This window comes from Lampris incognitus, chromosome 1 (genome assembly GCF_029633865.1).
Source record: "Lampris incognitus isolate fLamInc1 chromosome 1, fLamInc1.hap2, whole genome shotgun sequence".
Taxonomy (NCBI): Eukaryota; Metazoa; Chordata; class Actinopteri; order Lampriformes; family Lampridae; genus Lampris; species Lampris incognitus.
Genome location: NC_079211.1, coordinates 25,883,180 through 25,910,057, shown reverse-complemented (window position 1 = coordinate 25,910,057; position 26,878 = coordinate 25,883,180). Strand labels below are relative to the sequence as shown.

General features: G+C 44.2%; 1 protein-coding gene across 2 annotated transcripts in view; it reads right to left on the bottom strand.

Annotated features, from left to right (window-relative positions):
• LOC130117974 (short transient receptor potential channel 7-like) overlaps window positions 1-22,452 on the bottom strand; it is a 114,644-nt gene extending 92,192 nt beyond the window's left edge. Inside the window, exons 1-2 of one of the 2 annotated variants that reach the window (XM_056286263.1) lie at window positions 22,013-22,452; window positions 15,477-16,239 (exon numbers count right to left, since the gene is read on the bottom strand). In XM_056286263.1, the coding sequence (XP_056142238.1) occupies window positions 15,477-16,239; window positions 22,013-22,452 (1,203 nt within the window). The remainder of the gene's footprint in view (window positions 1-15,476; window positions 16,240-22,012) is intronic. The other variant, XM_056286270.1, reaches the window with a different exon arrangement.
• Window positions 22,453-26,878: the final 4,426 nt, after the last annotated feature.

Sequence of the window (26,878 nt, the reverse complement as noted above, 5' to 3'; positions counted from 1 at the left end):
AACATCTTGACTTTTAATGTCTGCTCTCAATTTGATGGCTGCTTTGGCTATAACATCTTGTGCACTGACACTTTTCAGGGTCTGCAGCTCCCTTTTGAGAGACTGATTTTCTTTGGCAAGTTCCCTCATGGACAAGTTATCGGGATAGAGGAGGAATTTTCCTTTCTCATCAGGGAATATCTGCAAGGCTCCAGCAAACTCACTCTCCAGGTTTCGCCTTATGTGCTTCTTGGTTGATTCCTTGACTTGGGCAATGCCTTGGGAGTTCATTGAAGCTAGCAGTCTAGAAGAGAGATCAGTCATTGTCATCACTTGAGGATTGCCAAAAAGCTCCATCCTGATGAAGAGGAACAGCTCATTGTATGCCTTATTCACAGCAGCTTCATACTGGGCTGCAGCATCATCATCTTCATTGCTGGCAACCTCTCCTTTGGAAACCTCTTCTTTGGTGTAAAGTCTATAGGATGACCTGTGGTAGTGCCCTTCAGCTGCTACAAGGTCTCTACTCACAATGGCAAGGATTCTGCTGTCCCTTTTCTTTGTGGCTGCACTCCTGATCTTTGCATCAGCTCGCAGTTCTCGACACTGCACCAGTACTTCTCTCGTATTCTGTCTCTTGGAATATTTGCTGTTTTTCTGACAAAATATGCACTCTGCATCATAAGTCCTAGATGTACTTGGAGCATGTCGAGCTACTCTCTTAGATTGTTTCTCTTCAGCAGAGACACAACTTTTCTTTTCTTTTGCAAGGAGGCCATCAAGAATTTGCTTCATAGTGAAGATACTGCGACACTTTCTGTGGTAGTAGATTGCTGGAATCTGTCCCTCAGGAATGTCTTTTGCCAGTTTCAAAACTGGTGCATGATTTCGTATCTGAGCTGCCCTGAGCAGAGTTCTCCATGAGTCGACACTTTGTAGTGAAACCAGCTTATCTGTATCATCAGAACAGTGGATAATGCACTCCACCCGTGGGCGCTTTGGTATTGGGTAAAAACTTGCTTGTTCACCAGTGGCCATATTCAGTCAGTTTTCACCTGCCACATACAAACAAATACATGTAACTTAGGTGTATGAACACTACTAAAACAAAGTTTACTTTGCTTCACCAGCGTCATATTACCATTATTTATCTTACATAGCCACAAATAGATACATTACCTAGTTGCTATGCAACAGCTGTATTTTGTCCACATGAGGCTGCTAAAATCAACACAAGATGAAAGTTCCTCGTAGCCACTTTAACTAATCATATTAACATATACATTAAAAGAACATGCTAACATTATGGGAAATTAGCTTACAATCTTCTCCAGAGTGAGACAAGAAGATAGATACCAGTTTCCTCTATATGTGTTTAGTAGAAAGCTATCTGGCTGCACGTTAGCCTAGCTTAGCACAATGAATGGAAGTACACAGTACTGGTTATCCTTGGTTGTTGGCCAACTAAGAACTGTCCCAGAGTTTAAGCTACGCTAATCAGTACCAGGGGTGTTGAAATGCTATATTTGTAAAAATCTGGGCAAATACACAATCGTGAGAGGCACAGAAACAGGTTTCCTGAAAGAAAAATGAAATAGCTGCTCATTTGGAAAGGTTATCATGTATTATTTTACTTCTGTTAGTGTACCAAATAAAATGGCACCAGTGAAGTTGTGTCACCTTGGGTGATATCGATATCTGGTCTGACCCATGGACTAACTGGCTTTGGTCTAGTTAGTTTCTTAGTAATAATGCCCTTCTAATTTAAGGTTCACAATCACCTCACACAATGAAATAGTATGGGTATATTATACATTTCCTGAGTCTTTACAGTCCTGTGAGTATTCCAGTTTTTGTGTTTTGTGTCCCTGATATTCCTAGATGCCACAGGGCTAAAAGAAAGTATATAGTTTAGGCGAACATTGCAGAAAGATGTGTGTTATTGATGGGTTGAAGAGCTCAAGTGACCTCTATATTTGTGATAAATATCCACAACAGGGCTTGAATGAAAGCTAAGAAGGTCCCCTTTAAAATGATACCAAAGACAATATTATAGAACATTGAAAAATGTCCTGACCATGAGGCTAAACCAGGATATGCACCAGCGTCTAAAATGCAATTTACTTTAGGGGGTGGTTAACTTCATGAGCTGATAACTGTGATACAGCTGCCACTCAGGAATGGTTATCATACCAAAATATCATCTACAGACATGGATCCTTTCAAAAATTATAAGTAAGTTTTGCCACCTTGAGTGTACCGAAATAGGAAATTTTGGGCTCTGGCCCATGGACTAACATGCACGACACGCATAAACACGTGCAAATGAAACAGAGAGGGCTTGCAGAAGGAAGGTGTGCATGTGGAAAGTGCCCTGGGGTAAAAGAAAATGTAAAGTGAAAGGCCAAGTGAGACTGAAAGCAGGGGGACGTGGTTGTGAGGGGAGGGAGACTGGGTACGGGATTGAGATATGAAGAGGGGGATGTGTGAGGCTCTATAAACGAGCTAAACAGGGGATTGTGGAAAGTAAATGGTGGATGGAGGGATAAGAAGAGTGATATGTGAGGACTTGTCCATCATATTTGGCTTTTTTGTGCATGAGATGTTGTGTTTGTTTGATTTAGTTCGATCATTTCCAACTTATGCAACTCAAATACACATGTAAATAAACAATAAACACAAAATAGTAAGTCATTAAATTTTGAAGCACTGACAAACCAAAGCAAGTTTATATGGACCGAGAAGGTATAGGCTGAAGCCTTAGCTTATTACACTTTGAGTGGTCGGTAGACTAGAAAAGCATTATATAAAATGCAGTCCATTTACCATTTATTACATCAGCCTTTTTACATTAATTATTTTGTACAGATCCATTTAGATTTATACATTGAAGATGAAAGAAAAAAAAAGAAGGAAGAAAAATACGATTTTATATATGTATATATATTCTATATATGTATTTTTATTTAAGTACTATATTGTATGTACATGCCCAATGTAAAACTTTTACAATGTTCAAAGCCCAGTAGTAACAAATAAAGTTAGGCAAGCCTAATCCCCCTGTCTCCTTAGGCACCAAGTATATTTTCTTCATCCTGGGGTTTGAATTGTTCCAGATTAATGATGAAATTGACCTATCTAGTTGTTGAAAAGTTGTCTGAGGTATGAATATGGGAATCATTTGAAAATGAGAAATCTGGTTAAGACTGTCATTGTAACTATATCAATGCAGCCTGCTAATGAAATTGGTAGCGTTGACCTCTTTTTAATATCTTGTTTTGTTCATTCTAATAGTGTTTTAAAGATATGGTTATATAAACTCCCCATTGTATGAGTGACTTTGATTCCTAAATATGTAAATACATTGTGTTCAAGTTTAAATGGAAAGCTAGAGTACACTCTATCAGTGTGGTTAATTGGAAAAAAAGTTCTTTGAATAGTTTATCTTATCACCTGACAGGCGATCAAAGTTATCCAGGGCAAGTAATAGTCTTGGTATAGATTCTGCTGGGTTGGTTAACAACAGGTCGTCCGCATAAAGCGATACCTTATGCAATTTACCACCTCGGGAGATACTTTGGGGGGGGGGGAGTCCCCCCCCCCTTTTCTCCACAATTGTACTTGGCCAAATTACCCCACACTTCCGGGCCGTCCTAGTCGCTGCTCCACCCCCTCTGCCGACCCGAGGAGGGCTGCAGACTACAACATGCCTCCCCCGATACATGTGGAGTCGTCAGCCGCTTCTTTTCACCTGATAGTGAGGAGTTTCGCCAGGGGGGCGTAGCACGTGGAAGGATCACGCCATTCCTCCCAGTTCCCCCTCTCCCCTGAACAGGTGCCCCGACTGACCAGAGGAGGCGCTAGTGCAGCAACCAGGACACATACCCACATCTGGCTTCCCACCCGCAGACACGGCCAATTGTGTCTGTAGGGACGCCCGACCAAGCCGAAGGTAACACAGGGATTCGAACTGAAGATTCCTTTGTTGGTAGGCAATGGAATAGACCGTTATGCTACCTGAACACCCTTTTTTGTTTTTGTTTTTTTGGGGGGGATACTTTTAATGCCATCCTCTGCCCCAAGAGCTATAGCGAGTGGCTCAAACGCCAAATTGAACAGGTAAAGAGAGAGACTGCAGCCCTGTCTGCAGCCCCTATTGAGCAAAAAATAATCAGAAATAATATTATTCATCTGCACTGCGGCTGTCAATGAACAACATAATATTTTAATCCATGCTAGGAATGATGAACCAAAGTCAATCCTTTCTAGGCCAGCAAATATTTATTGCCATTCGACATGATCGAATGACTTCTCAGCATCTAAAGAAATCACTACTTCTGTCTGTTCTGATGAGTGTGGTGCATACAGTACATTAAGTAGGTGGTGCGTGTTATAGAATGACTGTCTGCCTGGTTTGATCAGGGTTAACAACCGCTGGGATTGCAGTTTCAATACGGGTGGCCAAGATTTTTGTGATTTTGTAGTCGCAATTCAATAAGCTTACAGGGTGATAGGAGCCACACAGTAGGGGATCTTTGTCTTTTTTAAGCAACACTGATATGACTGCCTGCATCATAGTTAAGCGTAATTTCTGTTGGTTAAGAATTTCCTGACACATAAGGTTAAGTATTGGTGCCAGCTTGGTAACAAATTCTTTATATATTTCAATTGAGAAACCATCCGGACCCGGTGCTTTGTTGCTCTGCATGGATTTAATTGCTTGTATCACTTCCTCCATTGATATCTCTCTGTCTATCTGTGCTCGGTCCTCAGGGGCAATTTTTGGGATGGTCAAACCGTCTAAAAAAAGCAAAAATAAGTAACGAGTCGCTGGGCGGTTCTGAATTATAAAGGGTAATTTAAAATTGTTTAAACTGGTTATTGATCGTATTTTGTCCTCATTTAACGTTCCAGTATCAGACTAGACAGATAGTTAACATAGTTGATCCAATAAAGACTTAAAGCTTGAATAAGTTTAGGTTCTTTACTTGGTTTCCTTGTTTATCCAGCTTTGTAACTGAATCCTCTCTTTTCTAAAACTAAAAACATACAAACAAAATACATGTGATTACAATTAGTTGCACCTGTGGTTATTTGCTTCCATATTACAGGTACACTATAGGTTATACATTCACAAAGATAAACAATATATTATCCAGGACATTTCCACAGCAACCACACTGTCAAATAAAACCACTGCAAAAACATTAAAATACCGAAACACAATATTTTCAGATAGGCAACGTCACTCAGTTTGAAGTGAACCTGAGCAGTTGACAAGCTAACCAGTCAGGGCACTTCACTAATCAGTCTAGCATGAATAAGCAAAGACAGTAGCTCTGCTAAACATAGTCAAATATCTGCAGAAACTCAAAAAGGATACATTTGTCATCCAACTATCATCAATATACAACAAATCAAGTTATGTAATACTCACAGGCATATAGTCTCGAAACTTCATCGAGAGAAAAATGATGAACCGCACGCTAGATTCAGTTATGCAACAACTAAAATGGCGACTGGCGCAACGGACTTTTGTGTATATTAACAATGACCACTAGAGGCGCTCAACACCGTGAAATTATACCTGGAGTTGGACAAATTATATGAATTACCAGCACACTCCCCGCCTGGTATAATAATGGAATACCACTCCTATCTACATTATTCAAATATAAGTCACTCTTTTCAGGTTTCTTTAGGAAGAAGAAGGACGATTTCTGAAACTGGTCGTAAGTAGATCTTGGCAGTCCCTTGTTTCACCACTTTGACTTCTACCTCCCTGACCTTGTTGTCAGCACTGGGGATGGTCTTCACGTTCAGTCCGGTGGACCATTCATTTTGTTTGATTTGGCTTTCTTTTAGCAACACAACATCTCCCATTTGGACATCGCGTCTCTCTTCAGCCCATTTTCTGCGAGGTTGGAGGGTGGCCAGGTATTCTTGCCTCCAGCGCTTCCAGAATGTGTCAGCAAGACACTGGACATGCTTCCACTGTTGCTTATGGAGATCTGTTAGACTGAAATCCCCATGTGGAGCGGATGTTGGATTCATCTTTCTGGTCAGGAGCATTGCTGGGTGTGAGGATGGTAGGCAGCTCTGGATCAAATGACAGAGAACCAGTGGTCTAGCATTCATAATTGCCATCACTTCTGCCATCAGTGTGGTAAGTACTTCATGGGTGAGACGAGTAAGGCCCGCTTGCATCAGCATACCATCCAAGATGTGTCGTGCAACCCCAATCAGCCTCTCCCAGCATCCACCCATATGTGATGAACGAGGAGGGTTAAAGGTCCAGGAGCATCCTTCCTCTGAGAGGTAGATTCTTATTTCAGAGTCATCTGACTTAATCTTTAGCTCCTTGCAAGCACCATTAAAATCTGTTCCCCGATCAGACCTGAGTTGTTTGGAGGGACCTTGGATGGAAAAAAAATCTTCTCAGAGCATTAATAAAGCTTGAAGTAGACATAGACTTTATTACCTCTATGTGGGCAGCTCTGGTTCCCAAGCAAGTAAACAGCACTGCCCAGCACTTACTCTCAGCACTTCCTCCTCTGGTGTGGCGTGTTGTGATGTTCCATGGCCCAAAGACATCTAAACCAACCCGGGTGAAAGGTGGTTAAGTGGTTAAGTGGCAAGTTGGTCAGCTCGTAGGTCTGCCATTTTTTTGCTGTCTTTACTCGCAGTTTACAACAGGTGATGCATTGATGGATCACATTAGAGACCAGCCTTCTACTTCCAATAATCCATACTCCAGCAGAGCGAAGGGCTCCTTCTGTAAGATGATGACCTTGGTGGGTGACTTCTTTGTGACAATGACGCACCAGCAGAGTGGATATGTGATGTTTCTTAGGGAGGATATAGGGATGTTTTTCATCATCTGGAAGGTCAGCTGAAGATATGTGACCCCCAATCCTTAACAACCCTTCCTGGTCGATGGTAGGGTTCAACTTCCACAAGGGACTTTTCTTGGAGACATCTTGTCCATTTTCTAGTCTGCTGATGTCCTCTTTGAAGATTTCCCTCTGCACACATCTGATGACCATGATTTGTGCTTGCGATTGTTTGTCTTCAGCATTCGGGTTTTGAGTTTGGGAGTAGGCCCTAGCAAGTTGAATGAGTCTTGTTATGTCTCGAATCATTAAGCTCCAAGATGAAAAACGCTCAAAGTGATGTGAGCTGAGATGTTCTCCAAAAGCCTTGGTTGAGAAGGCGATGATTTGTGGCCGGATCTCCGCATCTGTCTCAGGCTCACAAACTCAAAGTTGCTAACTGTCTCAACTGCAGAATCTCTTGTTTCTGCTTGTTTGAGGAATGCAGGACCATGGAACCAAGTCGTTTGTCCAAAAAGACCTGCTGGAATAGGCCTAGTGGCATGGTCTGCTGGATTGTGATCAGTTGTTACATGATACCACTGGTCAGGGTGTGTGGATTTTCAGATCCTGGTGACTCAGTTGGCTACATAGACATAAAACTTCCGGGAGGTGTTATGGATGTAACCCAGCACAATTTTGCTGTCTGTATAAAACTTCCTAGCTTGGATGTCAAGGTTCAGTTCATGAGAAATCAGCTCTGCCATTTCAACAGCAAGGAGAGCAGCACACAATTCCAGCCTTGGGATGGTGTGTGCTGGTCATGGTGTTAATTTGGCCTTTCCCATCACAAATTCAATGTGACATTGTCCTGTAGAATCCACAACTCGTAAGTAAGCCACTGCTGCTATGGCCATGGTAGAAGCATCGGAGAAAACACAGATTTGTCTCTGCTGTGTTGAGGATAAGGATACAGGGACATAGGACCTTGGAATGCAGAGCTGCTCAAGATCCTTCAAAGACTCTTTCCAGGCTCTCCAGTATTGTTCCTTTTCAGGTGGAAGAGGATCATCCCACTCACACTGCTCAGAGGTAAATTCTCGGATTAAGGCAATGGCTCCCATTACCCTGCACAGTAATGGGAGCCACAAACCCCAGAGGGTCGTAGAGACTTGAAAAATGTGGAGCTGAGACCGTAGTCTTTCCTTGGACTAGGCTATTATTATAGTGCTGATGAAAATGGCTTGACTTATGTGGAGAGCCAGACAAGGTCTCCTTGACATGGACGCTGTTTCAGCAAGGATTGGGAATTGAGGAATGATGACCTTCCATTAAACAGCAAATTTGTCTTGTATACTGTCACACTGGCAGGCTTGTGGGCCTGTCCCAGAAACACATCTCCTATCACAACCCACCCGAGGTCGAGACGTTGCACATATAGAGCATCATGTGGTCCATGTTATGCTGTTCCCTCACTTTATGGAGTCTCAAAATATCTCTCCCCAAGAGCAGGAGGATCTGTGCCTTGGGATCAAGTGGTGGGATTTGGTCACCCACAGGTTTCAGGTGGGAGTAATGTCATGCCACATCTGCAGAAGGAATTTCTGACCTATCTTCGGGAATTAGGTCACACTCCAACAGAGTGGGAAGAGGTACCTTGGTGCACCCATCGAGAGATTCAACCATGTAGTTTTGTGTCCTTCTCCCTGAGGTTTCCTTCACACCTGAGCACGTCTTTAGGGTGTAGGTCACAGAGCTTCCTCTTATGCCAAAATGATTAAAGAAGTTGGACCATACTAAAGACCGATTGCTTTGGTTATCCATGACCACGTACATTCTGACCGCTTTCTCAGGATGTTCTGCTGGATACACTTTAGCAAGACATATCTCTGAACAAGACCTCGGACTGCTTTTTCCTCCACAGATCTCCGAACACTTTGATGTCACTGCAGTAGATGCATCTGCCTCTTGCTCCCCGCCATGTTGTTCCACCATTGCAGAGGTCTCTAGTTTTACAGGAGCAGGGCCAGGGTGTAGAGCAGATATGTGCCTGTCACTGTCACACGCCACACACTTTGGCGTCACTCGCCAGTCCTTCGCCCATATGCTTAGTCGAAGCACAACATTTGAAGCAGTAGTTCTTCTCCTTGAGGTAAGCTATACGTTCATCAAGTGGCTTATTTCTGAAGCTATGGCACTTACTGAGGGGGTGAGGTTATTTGTGGAGAGGGCAATGCTTCTCTGGGTCTTCTTGTTTCTTCCCTGAGGAGCTGGTGTAGTTGGCAGTAGATTCACTCTCCACCCCTGTTTTTCTCACTGAAACCTGGGGTCTGTTTTTCACAGGTCTTTCCATCTTTGAGAAGTTTGTAGGACCGAATGATGAGAAAGCGAAGCTTGGATCATTTCTTGTCCTGGCTTGGTTGCGAATAAATTGTGAGAAGAATGCAAAATGTGGAAAGGCAACATTGCGAATTTCCTTGTATTGTGACCCCACAGTGATCCACTTTTCTTGCAATCCATATGGCAGCTTTTCCACGATGGCGTTGATGCCACGTGCAGTGTCAAGATATCCAAGTCCAGGTAAACAACCCTCTTCTTTTGCTATTTCCAGCTCCATGAGAAGGTCAGCAAGTTCTTGAAGCTTCAGGTGTTCTTTGTTGGAGATTTTAGGAAACTCCTCAATTCTCTGAAATAAAGCACATTCTATTGCCACAGGTGCATCGTAGGTCTCTTCAATACGTTTCCACACCATGGAGAGGCCTGCTGTCGTGTTTTTAACATGTACAGAGCTTATTGTTTTTGCCTGTTCAGAAGACTTAGGTCCTAGACACTTACTTAGAAGATCTAGCACTTCTCTTCCTGACAGGGCCAAACCTTGGGTGATGCTGGTAAAAGATGATTTCCATCCCCCGTAGTTTTTTGGGCAATCATCAATCCTTTGGAGACCTGATGTCACAATTTCTCTTTTGGCCCAGTACTTGAGTTTATCTGACATGACTGGCATCTCATTGAAGGAAGTGTTCAAAACTGGTGTGCTCTGTGGTTCACAGTTCTGTTTTGGCATGGGATCTGGTTGCATAGGCACAAACTTAAAGTTGGAGGAGAGAGGGACATGTCCCTGGATAGGCTGGCTGCTTCTCTTGAGGTTGGAAGTTGGAGTCTGAGTGCATTAAGTCAGTAGCAAATGGTCCACAACAGACAGTAAGATTAATTTTTGACGCTCTTGTATCATGAAATTCATCCCAATGTCCTGTATATAGTGTTGTTTGACTACTTTGTGCATGGGAAAGGCCTTGACGGGAAAGGCCTTATACATACTCCCTGATACACTGTGCTGAACTGTAGCAAGGAACTGGAATATTCTCTTCTTTGCAAGATGGTTTTTCATCTTCTGTTTCATCAGTTTAACCACCTTGGCAGCTGACGAGTGTGTGGCACATGAAACAGGCTTGTTCTGCTATGAATTAAAGCTCTTTCCTACACACACACATACACGTACATATACACGTATATATACACATATATATACACGTATATATATATACAGTGCATCCAGAAAGTATTCACACCCCTTCACTTTATCATCAGTTGTGAATGAAACTACTTGAGGAAGTAGTTTCATTGAGAGCTGGTGATTGCTTATAGCATGAAACAGGCTTGTACTGTCTCATAAAGAATTTACTTGAATAAAGTGATTCAAGTAAATTCTTTATGAGACAGTACAAGGCTGTTTCATGCCATAAGCAATCATCAGCTGTCAATAAAGTTACACGGGAAAGAACATACCATTAACTGCGTCGTCATGCACATCACGTGCACAACATCCAGTGGGGAAGGGAGAGGTGCCTACATTCAAAAATTCAAAAACGTGATTGCTAATGGTCCAGTAAGGGGGGGGTATTTGTCTATTGGCATGATTCATTTATAATTACAAAATAGATGCTTATACTATCTAGTATGTCTGCAACTGCTGGCCAATTCATCCTGTTATTCAATGTAGAAATTTCTGGTTTGCAAATGATAAAATATTTTTCAGTCAGACATAGACTGCACTTTTCACTATTCGTTGAATATGCTTTGTTTTTTTGAGAGGATTTTCCAGCTGGTTGAATAATTAATGTTTCTGTCTGCCAATGACCAAATATAACGGCTTAAAGATCTTACATTCTTTAAACAGTTGTTTCTAAAGCTAGAAATCACACGGGAGGAGCTGGAGGGCGTTGCTGGGGAGAGGGACGTCTGGAGTACCCTACTTAGCTTGCTGCCACCGTGACCTGACCCCGGAGAAGCGGCTGATGATGAATGAATGAATGAATATCTCGTTTTTGTTTCACAGATGATGATCTGACATGTTTTATTAATTTATCCAAATATCATAATCCCATGCCTTTACAAACATTTAGTTTTTAGTTCTTTTTTAATATATTGATTTTAAAATATTGATTTAAAAATCCATTCATCAGAACTCTTTTTTTTCCCACCCGGATGCGGGAGGGGGAGACGAGAGACTACAATTTTGCACTTGAATGCAGTAATTTGGGTCTGTATGGGTATTGTAGTTCTGTTCTTGTTGTACTACTGAAAGGTGTGAATATAAAATTAAGCATATCACTATGATCTATGGGGACAAGGAATGTGCCTGTTTTGACAGACTTGTACTATTCGGATTGGGGGAAATGGGTGAAATTTTACGCATACGAAATAGGTAGCGATTGTACAGAAAACGGCTTGTGTTCTATTGTTACAGGTGTCTGAAATTGAGATTTGACCAGAAATGTAAAGCGCTTTGAGTGGCCGTTGCAGCTAGAAAAGCGCTACATAAAATGCAACTTGATTGATTGATTGATTGATTGATTGATTGAAAGCTACACATGTGTGCATTAAACCTCTTTTTGAATGTTCCCTTTGTTAGACCAACATATGTCTCTATTTTGCCATTGTCATTTCTTGTCACCGTAGCTTGTAGATAACTCCTCTCGTCTGGCATTTACTTTTGAGGGGGCATGAGTCGTTCACATGGCAGCTGCAGTTGGGGTTGTCCGTTTGTGATGTGGGTGTCAATGATTAATTTTTAATTTATTTACAAAAGGTCAGTGAAACATAACTTATTTTGGCTTTGGGAACATGCTGTTAGAGCTTATGGGTTCACAAAAATAATATTGTTCAGGAACAGATGTATGAGTACCTTTCATAATCCAGAAATTAGTGATAACTGTCAAGGGGGTTGAATACTTTTTTTCGGGTGGTGTGTGTCTTCCTCAAACTCAGGTCCTCTACCAGAGGCCTGGGATCTTGAGGGATCTGTGCGGTATCTTAGCTGTTCCTAGGACTGCACTCTTCTGGACAGAGACCTCATATGTTATTCTTGGAATGTGCTGGAGCTACTCTCCCAGTTTGGGGGTCACAGCCCCTAGCGCTCCTATTACCACTGGGACTACTGTTGATTTCACCTTCCACATCTAATCTAGTTCTTCATTCAGCCCTTGTTATTTCTCTACTTTCTCATGCTATTTCTTTTTGATGATGCCGTTGCTTGGGATTGCTACATCGATCACTAGGGGGTTGAATACTTTTGCAAGGCACTGTATATATATAATTTTTGAATTAATTTGAAATAGTTAACACATTAAAAAGATTTAACGCAGCTGCCTTCTGTTTACTTCCTGTGGCGGTTGCGCGAGGCTGTTTCATAGGCATATCAAGGGACTCAGCTGTGCACTCTTCCTCCTACTTGTCAGTGCATGGAGAGCTGTCTTTTTTCCTACTCGTTACAACACGATTTGTGCTGCACTCGCCTCTGGGTTCAGTGCACACCTGACTAGGTGTTCAGGGAAGTCACAGAGGGCAGAGCACAATAGGAGGATTTTTCAAAACTTCTAGCAGGACAAGGTCATCATTAACTCTTTTCATTTTATCATCTCAATCTCATCTCATCTCATCATCAGCCACTTCTCCAGGATTGAGTCATGGCGGCAGCAAAGCTAAGTAGGGCACTCCAGATGTCCCTCTCCTCAGCAGAACCCTCCAGCTCCTCCCGGGGGATCCCAAGGTGTTCCCAGGTCAGATTGGACATGTAGTCCTTCCAGCAAGTTCTGGGTCTACCCCAGGGTCTCCTCCCAGTTGGAGGTGCCCAGAAAACCTCCAAAGGATGGCATCCTTATCAGATGCCCAAACCACCTCAACTGGCTCCTTTCTAGGCGAAGGAGCAGTGGCTCTACTCCGAGCTCCCTCCAGATGTCCGAGCTCCTCACCCTATCTCTAAGGCTGAGTCCAGACACCCTACGGAGGGAACTAATTTCAGCTGCTTGTATCCACAATCTCACCCTTTCGGTCACTACCCAAAGCTCATGACCATAGGTGAGGGCTGGAACAAAGATTGACTGGTAAATTGAGAGCTTTGTATTCCGGCTCAGCTCCCTCTTCACCCAACATTCCCATTCACCATTCACACCATTCTTCACCATTTTATATCTTATTTAATATTATTGATGTATTACTTATATATTACACTATCTTTTCCTCTATTTTGCCTTCCATGCATGGCTGGATGCCTTGTTTCTATTTAGCTCACCAAGCAGCACACTGCGCTTTGCTCGACGCAGTGAAAAGCCATTGCGGTGCAGCGCAAGCCATTGGAAATAATGGGTTTCAGAGTGCAGTGGTGCCATTGTCGCACTGTTTCTGAAAGGGCCTTTACAGTACGTAACTTTTGTTGCAGCTTTCTCACAGCAGTAGGCTTAATTGGTTCCCGGCCCTCATCCCCTCATGGCGAATATTAGATATTCTACAATGCTTTGCCGTTGGAGTGCATATGGGTTTCTGTCATGTGCCATTATAAACACATAACTAACACATAGTTGTTAACACTATGAATTCATGACACCTTAAATTCAACTGGCACTTGAACACGGAACACAATTTTTTTAATTATCATTTATAAACAAGAAATTTTGAATGTCACTGTCACTGTAATCAATACCTAGATTATGATTGTCCAGGTCTTCTCTTAACCAAAATTCCCATTTGTGTAAAATAGCCATTTACAATAATAGTGTGTTCAAAATACCCTTCTCCCCCTTTCAGCATCTTTTACAATTCAACAAGTAATCTCATTATGTGAAGCTCAATACATGTAGATCTCCACACATTGCCTCAAGGAACACAGCCAGTATCCACTTCATTACTGGCAGATTAATTTCTTCTTTTCTGATAGTGGACTTTTCCCCCTTCTACAAATTCCAAAAACAAAAGGTTTGACTGTCACTTCAATTTCAATTTCTCATCCATCATGTCTCTATGACATTGAGCCCTTACTGTTTTATAACCATGTTTCATTTCAACATAAAAATGGTGACCGGGCTGCTGGCAGGTGACTTCTACACTGATATTTCGAGATGGGAAAGGGGACATAGAGAGCAAATAAGTGTGTGGGGGGGTGTGGGGGGTGAGGGGAGTGATAATGAGACAGTAATGAGACAGATGAGTTCTAACAGAACTCTGGTCCCTTAGGTGAACCATTCTAATTAACCTGTCTGGAGACAGAGAGCAGAAAGGCAGACTGGCTGACTGACTGACAGGCAACTAGCCAGCCAGCCAGACAAACTGACAACAAACGGACAGAAAACTGACCAACGAAACATTCGTCAGGAAGGAAGAGAGAGATTGAGATAGAAAGAGAGAGTGAGGCAGGGGGAGAGCAAGAGAGAGACTGAGGGACTCACAGGGAGACAGACATATGTATATCCTTGATATACGTATGATCCCATTCTTCTCTCTCTCTGTGCTACCTTTGATTCATCCACTCAAAGCTGTCACTACCCATAATCCCCTTTAATCCTGTGTTTAACGCTCGTGTACCATATTAAGAGTCTTAGGTGTGTTTATAATCTTGGGATGTGCATCTGTCCAGTCACATCAAATGGTGTTGTTATCCATCACATTACATGCACAAACCAGCCGAAGAGAGAGACAGAGAAAATGAAAGAAAGAGAGAATTATAACACTCAAAGAGAAATTACACGGAAATAGAAAGACAGAGAGACGCATAAACACACAGCATGTACACACACACACACACACACACACACACACACACACACACACACACACACAGTTAAACGTGGTACACACACACACACGGACAAAATGGAGATAGACAAAATAGAGAGAATCAAGCATAGACAGATAAACAGACAAAACATATATACAATTTTGTCCACTGCCAAGGTCAGTATGGGAGCGAGGTAGTTTATAGCAAATTGCATCACCAAGAGTGCAGCTTTTTGCCCAGCAAAATGACTCACACCCAAACCCCTATCATAATTCCAATCAAACCAAAAAGTGTTGTTTTTTTTTAACAAGTCTCATTTCATTTCCGCCAGAGGAAGACTGCAGAGGGAGGAGGGCTATTTTGAAGTGTGAACAAACCACTGTAGCTTGGAGTGCATTGGGAAATCCACTCAAGAAGTGAGTTTGGGGAAGTGTAGTGAAGTGTATCTGATGTGCAGGGAGGTCTGCACTAATGATTTCAGCTGGAAATACAACATTTCTGATGAGTGTGTGTGTGTGTCTATGATAGGCAGAGAGGAAGAGAGAATCTTTAACTCTTTGACATTTTGAGAGATAGACAAAACTGAGAGAAATGAAAAGGGGGAAAAAAGGGACATACATTAGATACAGCCTCACCTTAAACTCTGTCTCAATGTTAGCCAGCCTTGCCAACTCGTTGCTTAGCTCCAGGGCCGTTAGTACGGGGTCTTCACTGCTGAGCGACAGGTAGGCGGCACTTGCCAGACCTTTATAGGCATTCATCCTAGAGCGCGAGTGACTAAAGGAGTCCTTCTTTTGCTTCTCGACACACACGGCACACTGACAGAAGTAGTCGTGGGGCCTCTCGATGCGAGCCCCCTTGGTCAGAAGGATGTGGACAATCTCATACTCCTGACAGTGGGCGGCAAGGATGACAGGTGTGATGTCGTGTGAGAAGCGTGTGCCGTCCTCATCGTAGGCGTAAAAGTCGTCATCACGCATTTCCTGCTCAAGGGGGCTTGAAGCAAGACGGAGACCCCCCCTGAAGGCAGGGTGGGCCAGGATGGCTTCCACGATGCGCACGTAACCCTTGGAGATGGCCAGCAGCAGACCATCGCCGATCCTTGCGAGACCCTCCTTCTTCAGAAGCAGCTCAGTCACTTCCAGGTGCTCATTGCCCACCGCCAGCTGCAATGCATTCTGGCCCATGTAGTCCACACAGTTGAAGTTCAGGGTTTTGGACTCCTCAAGCATTTTGCGGACCACGGGGATGTTTCCGTACTCGGCGGCATCAAGGAAACGCTCTTCCTCTGCCGTGAGGGCTGAGCCGCGCTCGTTGAACATGTAGGCGGGGCCTCTCACAGCCTGGCGACGCCCCTTCTCCCTCAGCGTGGTGTGGCGGCGCTGCATGGCCTCCACCCTGCAGACGGAGGATGAGAGATTGAGAAAGAGAGAGAGAGCAAGAGAGACAGAGAGAGAGAGACCATGAGAGAGACAGAGAGAGAAATAAGTTAGATATAGCAGATGATAACAATAGAAGAAGTCAGGAGAGGAATACAAGATGTTGGATGAGGGGAATAGATGATAAAGTGTAGAGAGAGAGGAGGTGAGAACAGAGGACAATTTAATTAGTTACCTATCACTTCAATACATAATAACATAGTCATTACTATCTCTCTGAGTGGATAAAGGACCTTTCAAACAAAACCGGTAATGGTCCCTCCAACCCCTTCTCCAGACCAATGCAAGCATGATTTATCAGCTCAATAAATGACAACCAGGGTCATGTCTCATCACACAGCCATGGCAGGTCAACACCTCTGATTGACCAAAGACAACTTTCCCATTTTAATTGGCTTTTAATGACATTCTGAGACATATTGAGACATTGCAACTCAATGTTTGTCTGTACAGCCTTGCTTCTCATTGGCCAGTATTGAATCACTTTATCTTTCTCCTTCCTGTCTCTCACTCCATCTCGCACTACCACACCAGACACGCGCGCGCGCGCGCACGCACACACACACACACACACACACACACACACACACACACACACACACACACACACACACACACACACACACACACACACACACACACATACTCACTCACTCACTCACTCACTCACTCACTCACTCACTCACTCACTCACTCACTCACTCTCTCCTCTCACTCTTACTCAGTCACTCTCTCACTCATTCACTCACTCTCTCTCGCTCTTATCTCTCTCGCATACTCAGAATGACCTCTTGTGAAGCCTTCTCACACCCCTGTATAATTTGCTTTTTCTCCATTTCTTCTTAAAGGGAGTGTTGTTTCATATTGACCCATTGTTAAAACCCGTGTGGAACAGGCAAGATGCTCTTTCCTCACTAGCACCTGTCAAAGGTAACCAGCAGCGCCATACATGAACTTTACCTCTGTAATCACTGCCATTACAAAACAACAAATAAAAAACATGGCAATGGGACAATTCTGCTCCTTCAACTGAAGCCCAGAAATACATAAGACCGATGCCGGCATCGTCCGCCAAGCTCTGAATGGCCCAACACTGTCAGGATGGAGGACAAAAACAAGAGTGAGAAGAATGAGGCAGAGAAAGAATAGACACTAAAGGGGGACGAAGATCAACAGAGATATGAAAAAGTATTAAAAAGACAAGCTGGAGAGGAAATTGGTGCCGCCGGCGATGGAAATAGACAACTTGCCATGATGACGCAACACACTCACTGCCTTTCCATACAATCACCTCTATATTTGCTTTAAAATCCACAGAATTCTTTGAAGTTGTGCAATGTTTTACATATCTAATATATTTATTCAATATCAAGCATAAATGGGAGGGCCAAATGGAGCAGAGTGGGGTAAACACAAAACCAATGCAAAAGGAAAAGGAGTACACTGGTGCTGTGATATATTGACAAAGCAATCATCAACCAGTGAGATTTTGCTGAGGTTAAGAGGACAGCCTATGGATGTCAATGGAATTGTTTCCCAGACATGGTTAGGATTCTGGACAGCACGGTGGCGCAGTGGTTAGCACGGCCACCTCACAGCAAGAAGGTCCTAGGTTTGAGCCCCGTGGTTGTCCAACCTTGGGGGTCATCCCAGGTCATCCTCTGTGTGGAGTTTGCATGTTCTCCCTGTGTCTGTGTGGGTTTCCTCTGGGTGCTCCAGTTTACTCCCACAGTCCAAAGACATGTAGGTCAGGTGAATTGGCCATACTGAATTGTCCCTAGGTGTGTGTGTGTGTGTCAGTCCTGTGATGGACTGGCAGCCTGTCCAGGGTGTCTCCCTATCTGCTGCCCAATGATGGCTGGGATAGGCTCCAGCATCCTCACAACCCTGAGTAGGATAAGCGGTTTGGATAATGGATGGATGGATGGATGCTTAGGATTCTCCTGTCCTCCTCCATGGTCCTGAGTCAAGAAATGGCAGCCAAACTGTCTTCTGTTTGCACCTACAAACACTAGTCACAATAAAAAGGGGCTAAAACCAATGTGAAATAATCCACATTTGCAAAAGCACGTATGTCCAGGATGTATCGTATAACAGGCTGCACAGGGTTATTCAACATAGTTCTCCACAGTTTTTTTTTTAACTAAATTTATTTCTGATTTTTCCCTTTTTTCTCCCAATTTAGTGGCCAATTGATCCCTATTCTAATTCAAACACCCACCCTCGTATTGCATGCGTTCGCCAACTGCATCTCTCCGGCCGGCAGTCTCGAAGGAAAGCGCCTCCCCACTTTCGTGACAAGGCGAATCCAAGCCGAACCACTGTTTTTCCGACACACACAGAGACGCATTCACATGACGAACACAAGCCGACTCCACCCCCCTCCCGAAGACAGCGTTGCCAATGATTGCTGCTTCATCGAGTCCGGCCATAGTCGGATCTGACGAGACCGGGGCGCGAACCCCAGTCCCCAGTAGGCAACTGCATCGACACCAAGCCGATGCTTAGACCGCTACACCACCGCGGACCCTTTCTTCACAGTTTTTTGAAGAGAGACAAACTCACTCAAACTTTGAAACTTCCTGGTCTGGTCAAGGCTACATTTCTCACTTCCACCCCAGCATGTCTTTCTAGTGAGTGTGTGTGTGTGTGTGTGTGTGTGTGTGTGTGTGTGTGTGTGTGTGTGTGTGTGTGTGTGTGTGTGTGTGTGGACACTAAAGGAACAGGTGAAAATGGAAATTTGTTCAAGCTCTGAGGGGCATCAAAGGATATGACACTGACGAACTGAGTAGAGCAGCTCACCCACATGTGCAGTGTGTGAGTCGGCACGTGTGACCAACGACCGTATGTGCATCTTGGCATGTGTTTGTATTTACTATTAAAAGTGCATAAAATGTCAATGCAGCAATTGATTTTCAATTTACACAGTCAATCTGAGCTGTGTACAGTTTAAGATGCCAACCAATGGAACAAAGCAAAATCTTCAACAATCTCTCTAATCTCACTCTCTCTCTCTCAAGTACACACACACACACACACACACACACACACACACACACACACACACACACACACACACACACACACACACAGATGTATGTGATTGTGTTTATGAGTGTGAATGTGCCAGTGCGTATGTACCATGTATCTGTGACAGAAGTGGCGTATTAACATATGAACCGACTTTCTAATAACCTCTCACAGTCAGGTAATGAATTGTCTCTTTCCATCCATCTCTCTCTTCCCCTTCTCCATCCATCCAGCTCTGTTTCCTCCCCCTTGCCCTGTCTCCTCTCTCTCATTGCATCTTTGATTCTGAACTGAAATAGAATTTACTTGCATCATTACTGTGAGTGGCCCATTGGAATTACATTTAGTGCAACAGATGGAAATACAGAGGACAGAGTGAGAGAGAGAGAGAGAGAGAGAGAGAGAGAGAGAGAGAGAGAGAGAGAGAGAGAGAGAGAGAGAGAGAGAGAGAGAGAGAGAGAGAGAGAGGTGGATAAAATATGAAGGGTTAAGGGTGGGGGATGGGGGGAGTCTCTCCCACATGATTCCCAGATATGGACCATAAGGAAAGGTGCAGAAAACAGTTGGACAGCGGTGAAAGATGGACAGAGAAAACGGAGAGAGTCCACACACACCGGTGGATGGAGTAATAAGGGGAGAGACAGTTGACTGCATGCAGGAAGGGCGGCAAGAAACTATGCACAGCTAAGCAGGAGGTAAACAACCACGCTGTACCAGTCTCTACCTTCCTCCCCTTCCCCTCCTTCACTTTGTCCTCCCCTCCGTCTCACCCTGGCTGGCGTGGCTTTCACCACCCTCTCATATGTGAACCCAGAATGCTAATCAAGTTGCCAGTAGGTGCCCTTGCCCCACAGCTGTGACAGCGGCCGAGTTCAATAACATGTGCACCGCCATTGCTCATTTATCTGCCGCTGACTCCGTTGGAACACGGTACCGCTCCATTAAATCCCCCAAACCATGATTTATAATGGGCTGATGCTGTTTTTAGGCATTTAAATTATGTGTGCAACAAATGCTCTTATCCAGAAAGGACGAAAAAAAGATTTTAAATGCATGAGCAGGCACACGGATGACCGCCTCTTGCTCAGGGACGTCAGCAGGTCATTACAGATTGTATCGTCTCATCGGCAGATCATCATGCTGTGATCCTCTGGACACTTCCTGCTCACGTCAGCCGGGTTTCCATTATGTTTTTCTCCTCTTTTTTATGGAAATTATGATATCAAATAAGAGGGGCTAATGGGAAATGACAATTTTTTTAATAAAATTTAGCTATGGAAATTTGCATTTGCAGAATACCTTAAATAATCGAAAGCCTTCTTTTATCTTGCATCCAAATGTGATCTCTAGCAATAGCCTGAATTTAGAAAACTAGGTTCATCATTTCATTCCAGCATTTATTCATTTATTTCCAATAATTTAAATTTTTTTGACAATTCAATGAATACTTAGTCATTGTGATAACCCCCCCCCCAAATTTTTTTTTGTTGCTCCGATGTGCAAAAACCTTGTAGACACTAAATGATGGATGGATCAATGGATGTATCAATGGATGGATGAACAATGAGATGGGTCTTCAGGGTAATAGGTGATGAAGGTGTTTGAAGACAATGGTGACATTTTATTTAAAGAATAGCACTTAACTCTGTCACTCTGTCTCTCCTTCCATCACACACACATACACACACACGCACACACACGCACGCACGCGCGCGCGCACACACACACACACACACACACTTACACAGTACTGAGTTCTGCTTATGCATTCACCTCACTGTAACCAATCAAGATGCTCTCTCCCAATTCAAGGACAACTCAGTGATACACATCACACACACACACACGCACACATGCACACATATCACAATATAATGAACAGATGAATACACTTTCTAGCACAGCCATGCATTTACATCACACCACACATACAACTCCAGAGGGAGAGAGCAAGAGAGAGAGACAGACAGAGAGAGAGGCACAGACAGACAGCGAGAGAGAGAGACACAGAAAGAGGCACAGACGGGGGGGGGGGGGGCGCTTTGACCACTCTGGTTAATTGGAGACAAATCCATGACTAAAATATGCACATGTTATTAAGACACGATGTTTTAATATGAATCGACTGAAGTGCTCCCTCTCCTGTGGGCAGTGAAAGCACAAATGCAAGCAAAGACCAGCTAAAATTGAATTAACCGGAAAGAGACATGTTGGTTGCCTAAATTACGACGTTGCCTCCTTGTCAGGTGACCTCCTCAGGGAACTAATCTATGATGCCCTCATCCATCTGCTCCATGAAGGAGCCGAGAAGCACCATATCAGATCAATGGGGACCAACTCATTGTAACCTGTCACAGGTGCCATTAAAATGAGAAGTGTCCACTATATTTTAGACTTTTCATAAGGCAGCTGGACGGTTCATGTCCTATTTTGTTGATAACAGGTTGTTTATAATGTTTCACCTTCGTCTCAGGAGATATATTTTCCATTTCTTCACCGCACCCTCTGTGCATTCACTAGAGTATACATTGTCCACTGTTCAGGTCTGTAAATTAGCCTGGTTATTGTGAGGGACTAAACGAGATGACCGTAGTCACCTTAACCACTTCTTAGAATACAACGAAAAGCGCCGTCCAAAACTTATCACGGGGTCTGGGCGGGTGGATAAAAAGTTGCGGGTGAATGATAAAGAGGGCACTCACGTTTGCTGATGCCGGTTTTCGGAGTTAAACTCTGCGTCTACGAGCTGAGCCGAGTAGTGGTTTCCATAATCGGCGGCAGGGAAGCGCTGTCCGCGGTGCTGAACGGGGCCGGCGTCTCCTCCGCCGTGCTTGGGGAAAGCGTCATCGCAGCGGTCCTCCGCCGCTGCGAGCCGCGCGTCGCGCCGGTGGCGGAACTTCGGCGGGGTGAAGCGTATCGGGTCCCCCGGCTTTTTGCGCCCGGGAGACAGGTAAAGGTGCTCCGAAGAGACGAGGTGAGGTGGCTCCTGATCCCCCAGCAGCGGAGACGCGGAGGAGCAGAGCTCCGGGGGCCGCGCAGAGGAAGGAGAGCCTCCCGGAGGACCGAGTGAGAGAGGCGGGGAGGGACACTCGGGGAGCTGCGCTCGTTCGCCGCTGTCGCTTTCTTCTCCTTCGTCAGACATGGTGACAGTTGCCGGACAGCATGCAATTCGAAGTTATGATGGCGCTATGTTAAAGACAAGGTTTGGTAAGTTTCAGACGTCCGCGGTTCCTCTCGGCCATACAGCGCCAGTGAATCCACCGCCACCTTCTATCAACTCACGGATGCGCGCTAATTAGAGAACACACGAATGCGCGCGCAACAAGCGCGCTGTTTACAAAAGCTCTGACGGTAGTGCTCCAAATGAAGAAAACCAATTAACCCTGATAATTAGGAAAACGGGCCTACACGTCAAGATAGATGGATAGATATATGGATAGACAGACAAGGCGCGCGCGAACACACACACACACACACACACACCCTTACTGTCCATCATACATACACACCACGGACAGATTGACAAGTCCATTGCAGGACTGTCAATCTATCAACCGTCTGTGGACACACAACATAGGTGCAAATTGAACATTTAACTTCTACATCGACTCGCAGGCATGTTTTCAGATTGTAACAACCACTAAACCACTGATTCATTACACAATATAACGATGTAAAGTTGTATTTTCTATTAGCTGTATAATTATATTTTTAGTGAAATGTTGAAATACATATGAAGGCGATATAGCACTCAACAAGGATATGGCTGGGTGTACAACAGTTGTATATCCAATTTCCCTGCCCACACTCTGGAGTACTCTGACATAATTCATGCTTCACATCCTGAATAGCCTGCCTTTGAGGCGAGCCAGCCAAGGCAGGGAAATGAAAGGTATCAGTCTTTCATCACTAAATGACCCAGGTGAGACACAATGAATAAAAAGAATCCGTTTGTTTTGGGTTTTTTTTACAAGAGCCTGCCATGTGAATGAGGCCGCCTGTTTTGAAGTTTTATTTCAAAAGTTGAAACAGAGCGAAGGGAGGGAGAGGAGGCAGAGAGGGAGGTTCAAGTTGAAAAAGTTAGAGAGACTGGGAGAAACAAGCCCGTCTGTTGCTGGTGTCACCTGAGTACCATCTTAAAAACAACAGATCTAGTGACCCTGCTGGCTGGTTGTTCCTGGTATGTACTGAGCGCCTTGTTCTTTGGTAGCTTCAACCATGTCCCTGGATAGAAGCATGGTACATTTCTTAAGTATTTCATGTGGGGTGAGAGAGAGAGAGAGAGAGAGAGAGAGAGAGAGAGAGAGAGAGATTTGATTTTTAAAAGTAACTTTTATTTTAGAAAAATACAATCATATTCAAAACACAAGCAAATAGATACTTAAAAATAAGATAAATCACATCAATTCTCCAGAAAAAAACAAGTTGGTTGTCTTTTACCGCGCACAACACATCCCCATGGGCCCAGAGAGAGAGAGAGAGAAATTAAAGCTCTTTAATTTACATAAAACAAAAAACCAACAAAGACATCCATTTCACAACATCAACACGAGCAACTCCTTCACATTAAGACGTCCAGAAAAGGCTTACTTTTTTTTCTTTCTTTTTTTTGGGACAGTGGCGCAAGTCACATACTCCCAAAGGGTCAAAAGAAATATTATGCAAAAACAGAATGAAATACTAGTTGCCTCTCCATGACTGAACAAACGGCTTTATTGAAACACCACCGCGAAATAAATTCATCCAAGTTGTTCATTAAGTTGAAGAAGCTGAAGTCCACTCGGACTCTCGCCTTCACCCTTGCAACGAACGGAAGTAAATCTTCCTCCGAACCATCAGACTTTTCCTGCTCCTATAAATCGCAAACTTAGCCTGCCCCACTACAAAGTTTAGCAGCTGCCACTTTTCCGCATCCTTCCTCTTGTACCCAGCACCAAAGATAAAAAGTTTCATTCCATCTTTCATCACAGTGTGAGAATATGATCTGTAGAGCTTCAAAGAGCACCTGAAGTCTTCTACACTACATCACAATACGTACGTGTCAGAGGACACGGTTTTGCGAGACCGAAGTCAGGAACATTCGCTCCGCCATCTTTGTTCAATATTTCTGACATTCTATTGCGTCATGACCATGGTCATGACAGACCTAGTAGGCTACAGGGCGCCCCTAGCGGCATCTGTAAGATACGTGTCAATGAACACGTATAAGTGACTTGCAGAAGCGTGTCCATACACACGTAAAGAGGAGGCGACCGGTCTGAGTCTTTCACATTCCATGAAACAATGAAAAATTGTCTCTGGCGACTGACGGAAAGGACACTTAACAGAAACAGTTGGGTTAATCTTAGAGATTAAACTGTTGACTGCCAGCACTCCCTGCAGGATCCTCCACTGCAAGTTACCTGACCTTTAGTTCAGCGGGGCTTTATACAGCACCCTCCACACTGGTTTACAATCATCTGCCACTTTTAGCCTTGTTCTCCATATAGTGTCCTTTCTCTCATTCAGTGATTTCTTGTTCATGGTAACAACACAACATTTGTACAAGACCTTAATATCTAACATATAAAGGTCCATTTTAGTAGCCAAATTTGGCATCGGCAAAGGTCTTGTTAGACCAGTTTGGTCCATTTGGATGCCCAACTCGGGGAACGGATCTCCATTATCAGGAGCCTCGGTTCCAATGGCATAGTCATGCAGCATGACCAGTTCCTCCCTGGTGAGTCTTCTAAGCCATGCATTCAGAATGTCTCTGGTGTGTCTGCTGACCTCAAGCCCAGCAGTGAAGCCGTTGCCTGTGTCAAGAAGCATTGGACCTGCAGCATCCACAATGTGCTTCAGCTTAACAGTTCCAGCTGAGCATAGTCTCCGGTTGAGACCTGGTTTGCTGTCATCCTGAATGTCCAGTCTGGCCCCATGGATTAGGGGTTCTTCCAGAAGCCAAAACAGAGATGCTGTAGGCTCCAGTCTGCACCACTTGAATAGAGTCCAAGCTTTAAACAATCCTTGATAGAAGGGTGACAGGTCATGCATGTTCTTAAAAACACAGTCTGTTAGAAACAATGAAGCGCCTAGACCCAAACCCTGTACCTTCTTTAAAATAACACTCATGAGAGGTCTCCACAGCACATCATCAGTCCCTGTGAGGTAGCGCTGTATAATTTGCAGTCTAAAGGTTGCTGCTCTGCTCTCCAGATGCACCAAACCCTGCCCTCCCATCTCTTTTGGTAGGTATAGTACACTCTGTGGTACCCAGTGCAGGTTATCCCAAAAAACGTTCACAAAGGGTGACTGTACTTTTTTTAGCAATCTGGCAGGGGGCTCCAGAACGGTTAGCTTGTGCCAGAGGGTGGAGGCTGCCAAGTTATTAACAACCAAAACCCTTCCCCTATAAGACATCTGTGGTAACAGCCATCTCCACTTCTGTAATCTCCCCTCCACCTTTTCCACCACCCCCTCCCAGTTTTTCCAAACCATCTGGTCATCACCCAGAAACACTTCTAGGTACTTGAAACCCCCCCCCCTTCCAATTTAGCCCCCCTGGCAGCTGAGGGAGACCTGCAGACCACTTTCCAACCACTAAAGCTTCGCTTTTTGCCCAGTTTACTTTAGCAGCTGAAAGATTCCCAAACCTTTCCACAAGTTTCTCAATCAGATCAGCATCATCTTGACTTTTTATGGCGATGACTATATCATCTGCATACGCAGATAAGACAACTCTTGTGCCAAGATCAGGCAAACACAGACCACCAATAGAAGAGCGAAAATTGTTTAATAATGGTTCAATCGAAAGCGTATAGAGAATGCCTGACAGTGAGCAGCCTTGTCTTATACCTCTACATGCTTTGAAAGGTTTACACAAAACACCATTAATTTTCAGTACACTCTCAATATCTTTGTACAAAACCTTAATCTTGGCAACAAGTCCAGGGCTGAGGCCAAACCTTTCTAACACCTTCCAAAGGTATTGGTGCTCAACCCGGTCAAATGCCTTTTCCTGATCCAAGGAAACCAGACCAGCATCAATGCCCAATGGACCAGAGACTTCCAAAACATCCCGAATTAGTGACACATTGTCAACAATGGACCTGTCGGGCACACAGTAGGTTTGGGTCTGATGGATGACTTGGTCTATCACCTTCTTCAGTCTGTTGGACAGGATTCTGGAGAGCAGTTTGTAGTCTGCACACAGAAGAGAGACCGGGTGCCAGTTCTTCATATCTTGCAGGTCGCCTTTTTTTGGCAACAATGTCAGAACAGCTCTCCTGCAGCTCTGGGGCAAGAAAGAGTCATTAAAACATTCAGTGAAGACCTCAATGATGTCGTCACACAGCTCGGACCAAAAAGCTTTGTAGAATTCCGGCAGGAGTCCATCAATCCCAGGGGCCTTCCCCCCCTGCATGCCCTGCAACGCTGTAGACAGCTCCTCTGCAGTCAGAGGACCCGCCAACTCCTCGTCACTCTCCTCTGAAATTCTGGGCAGCCCACTGCAGAAGGAGTCAAATGCCCCTTCATTTTCGGTGTACTCACTGCTGTACAGAAGAGAGTAAAAATCCACAGCTCTCTTC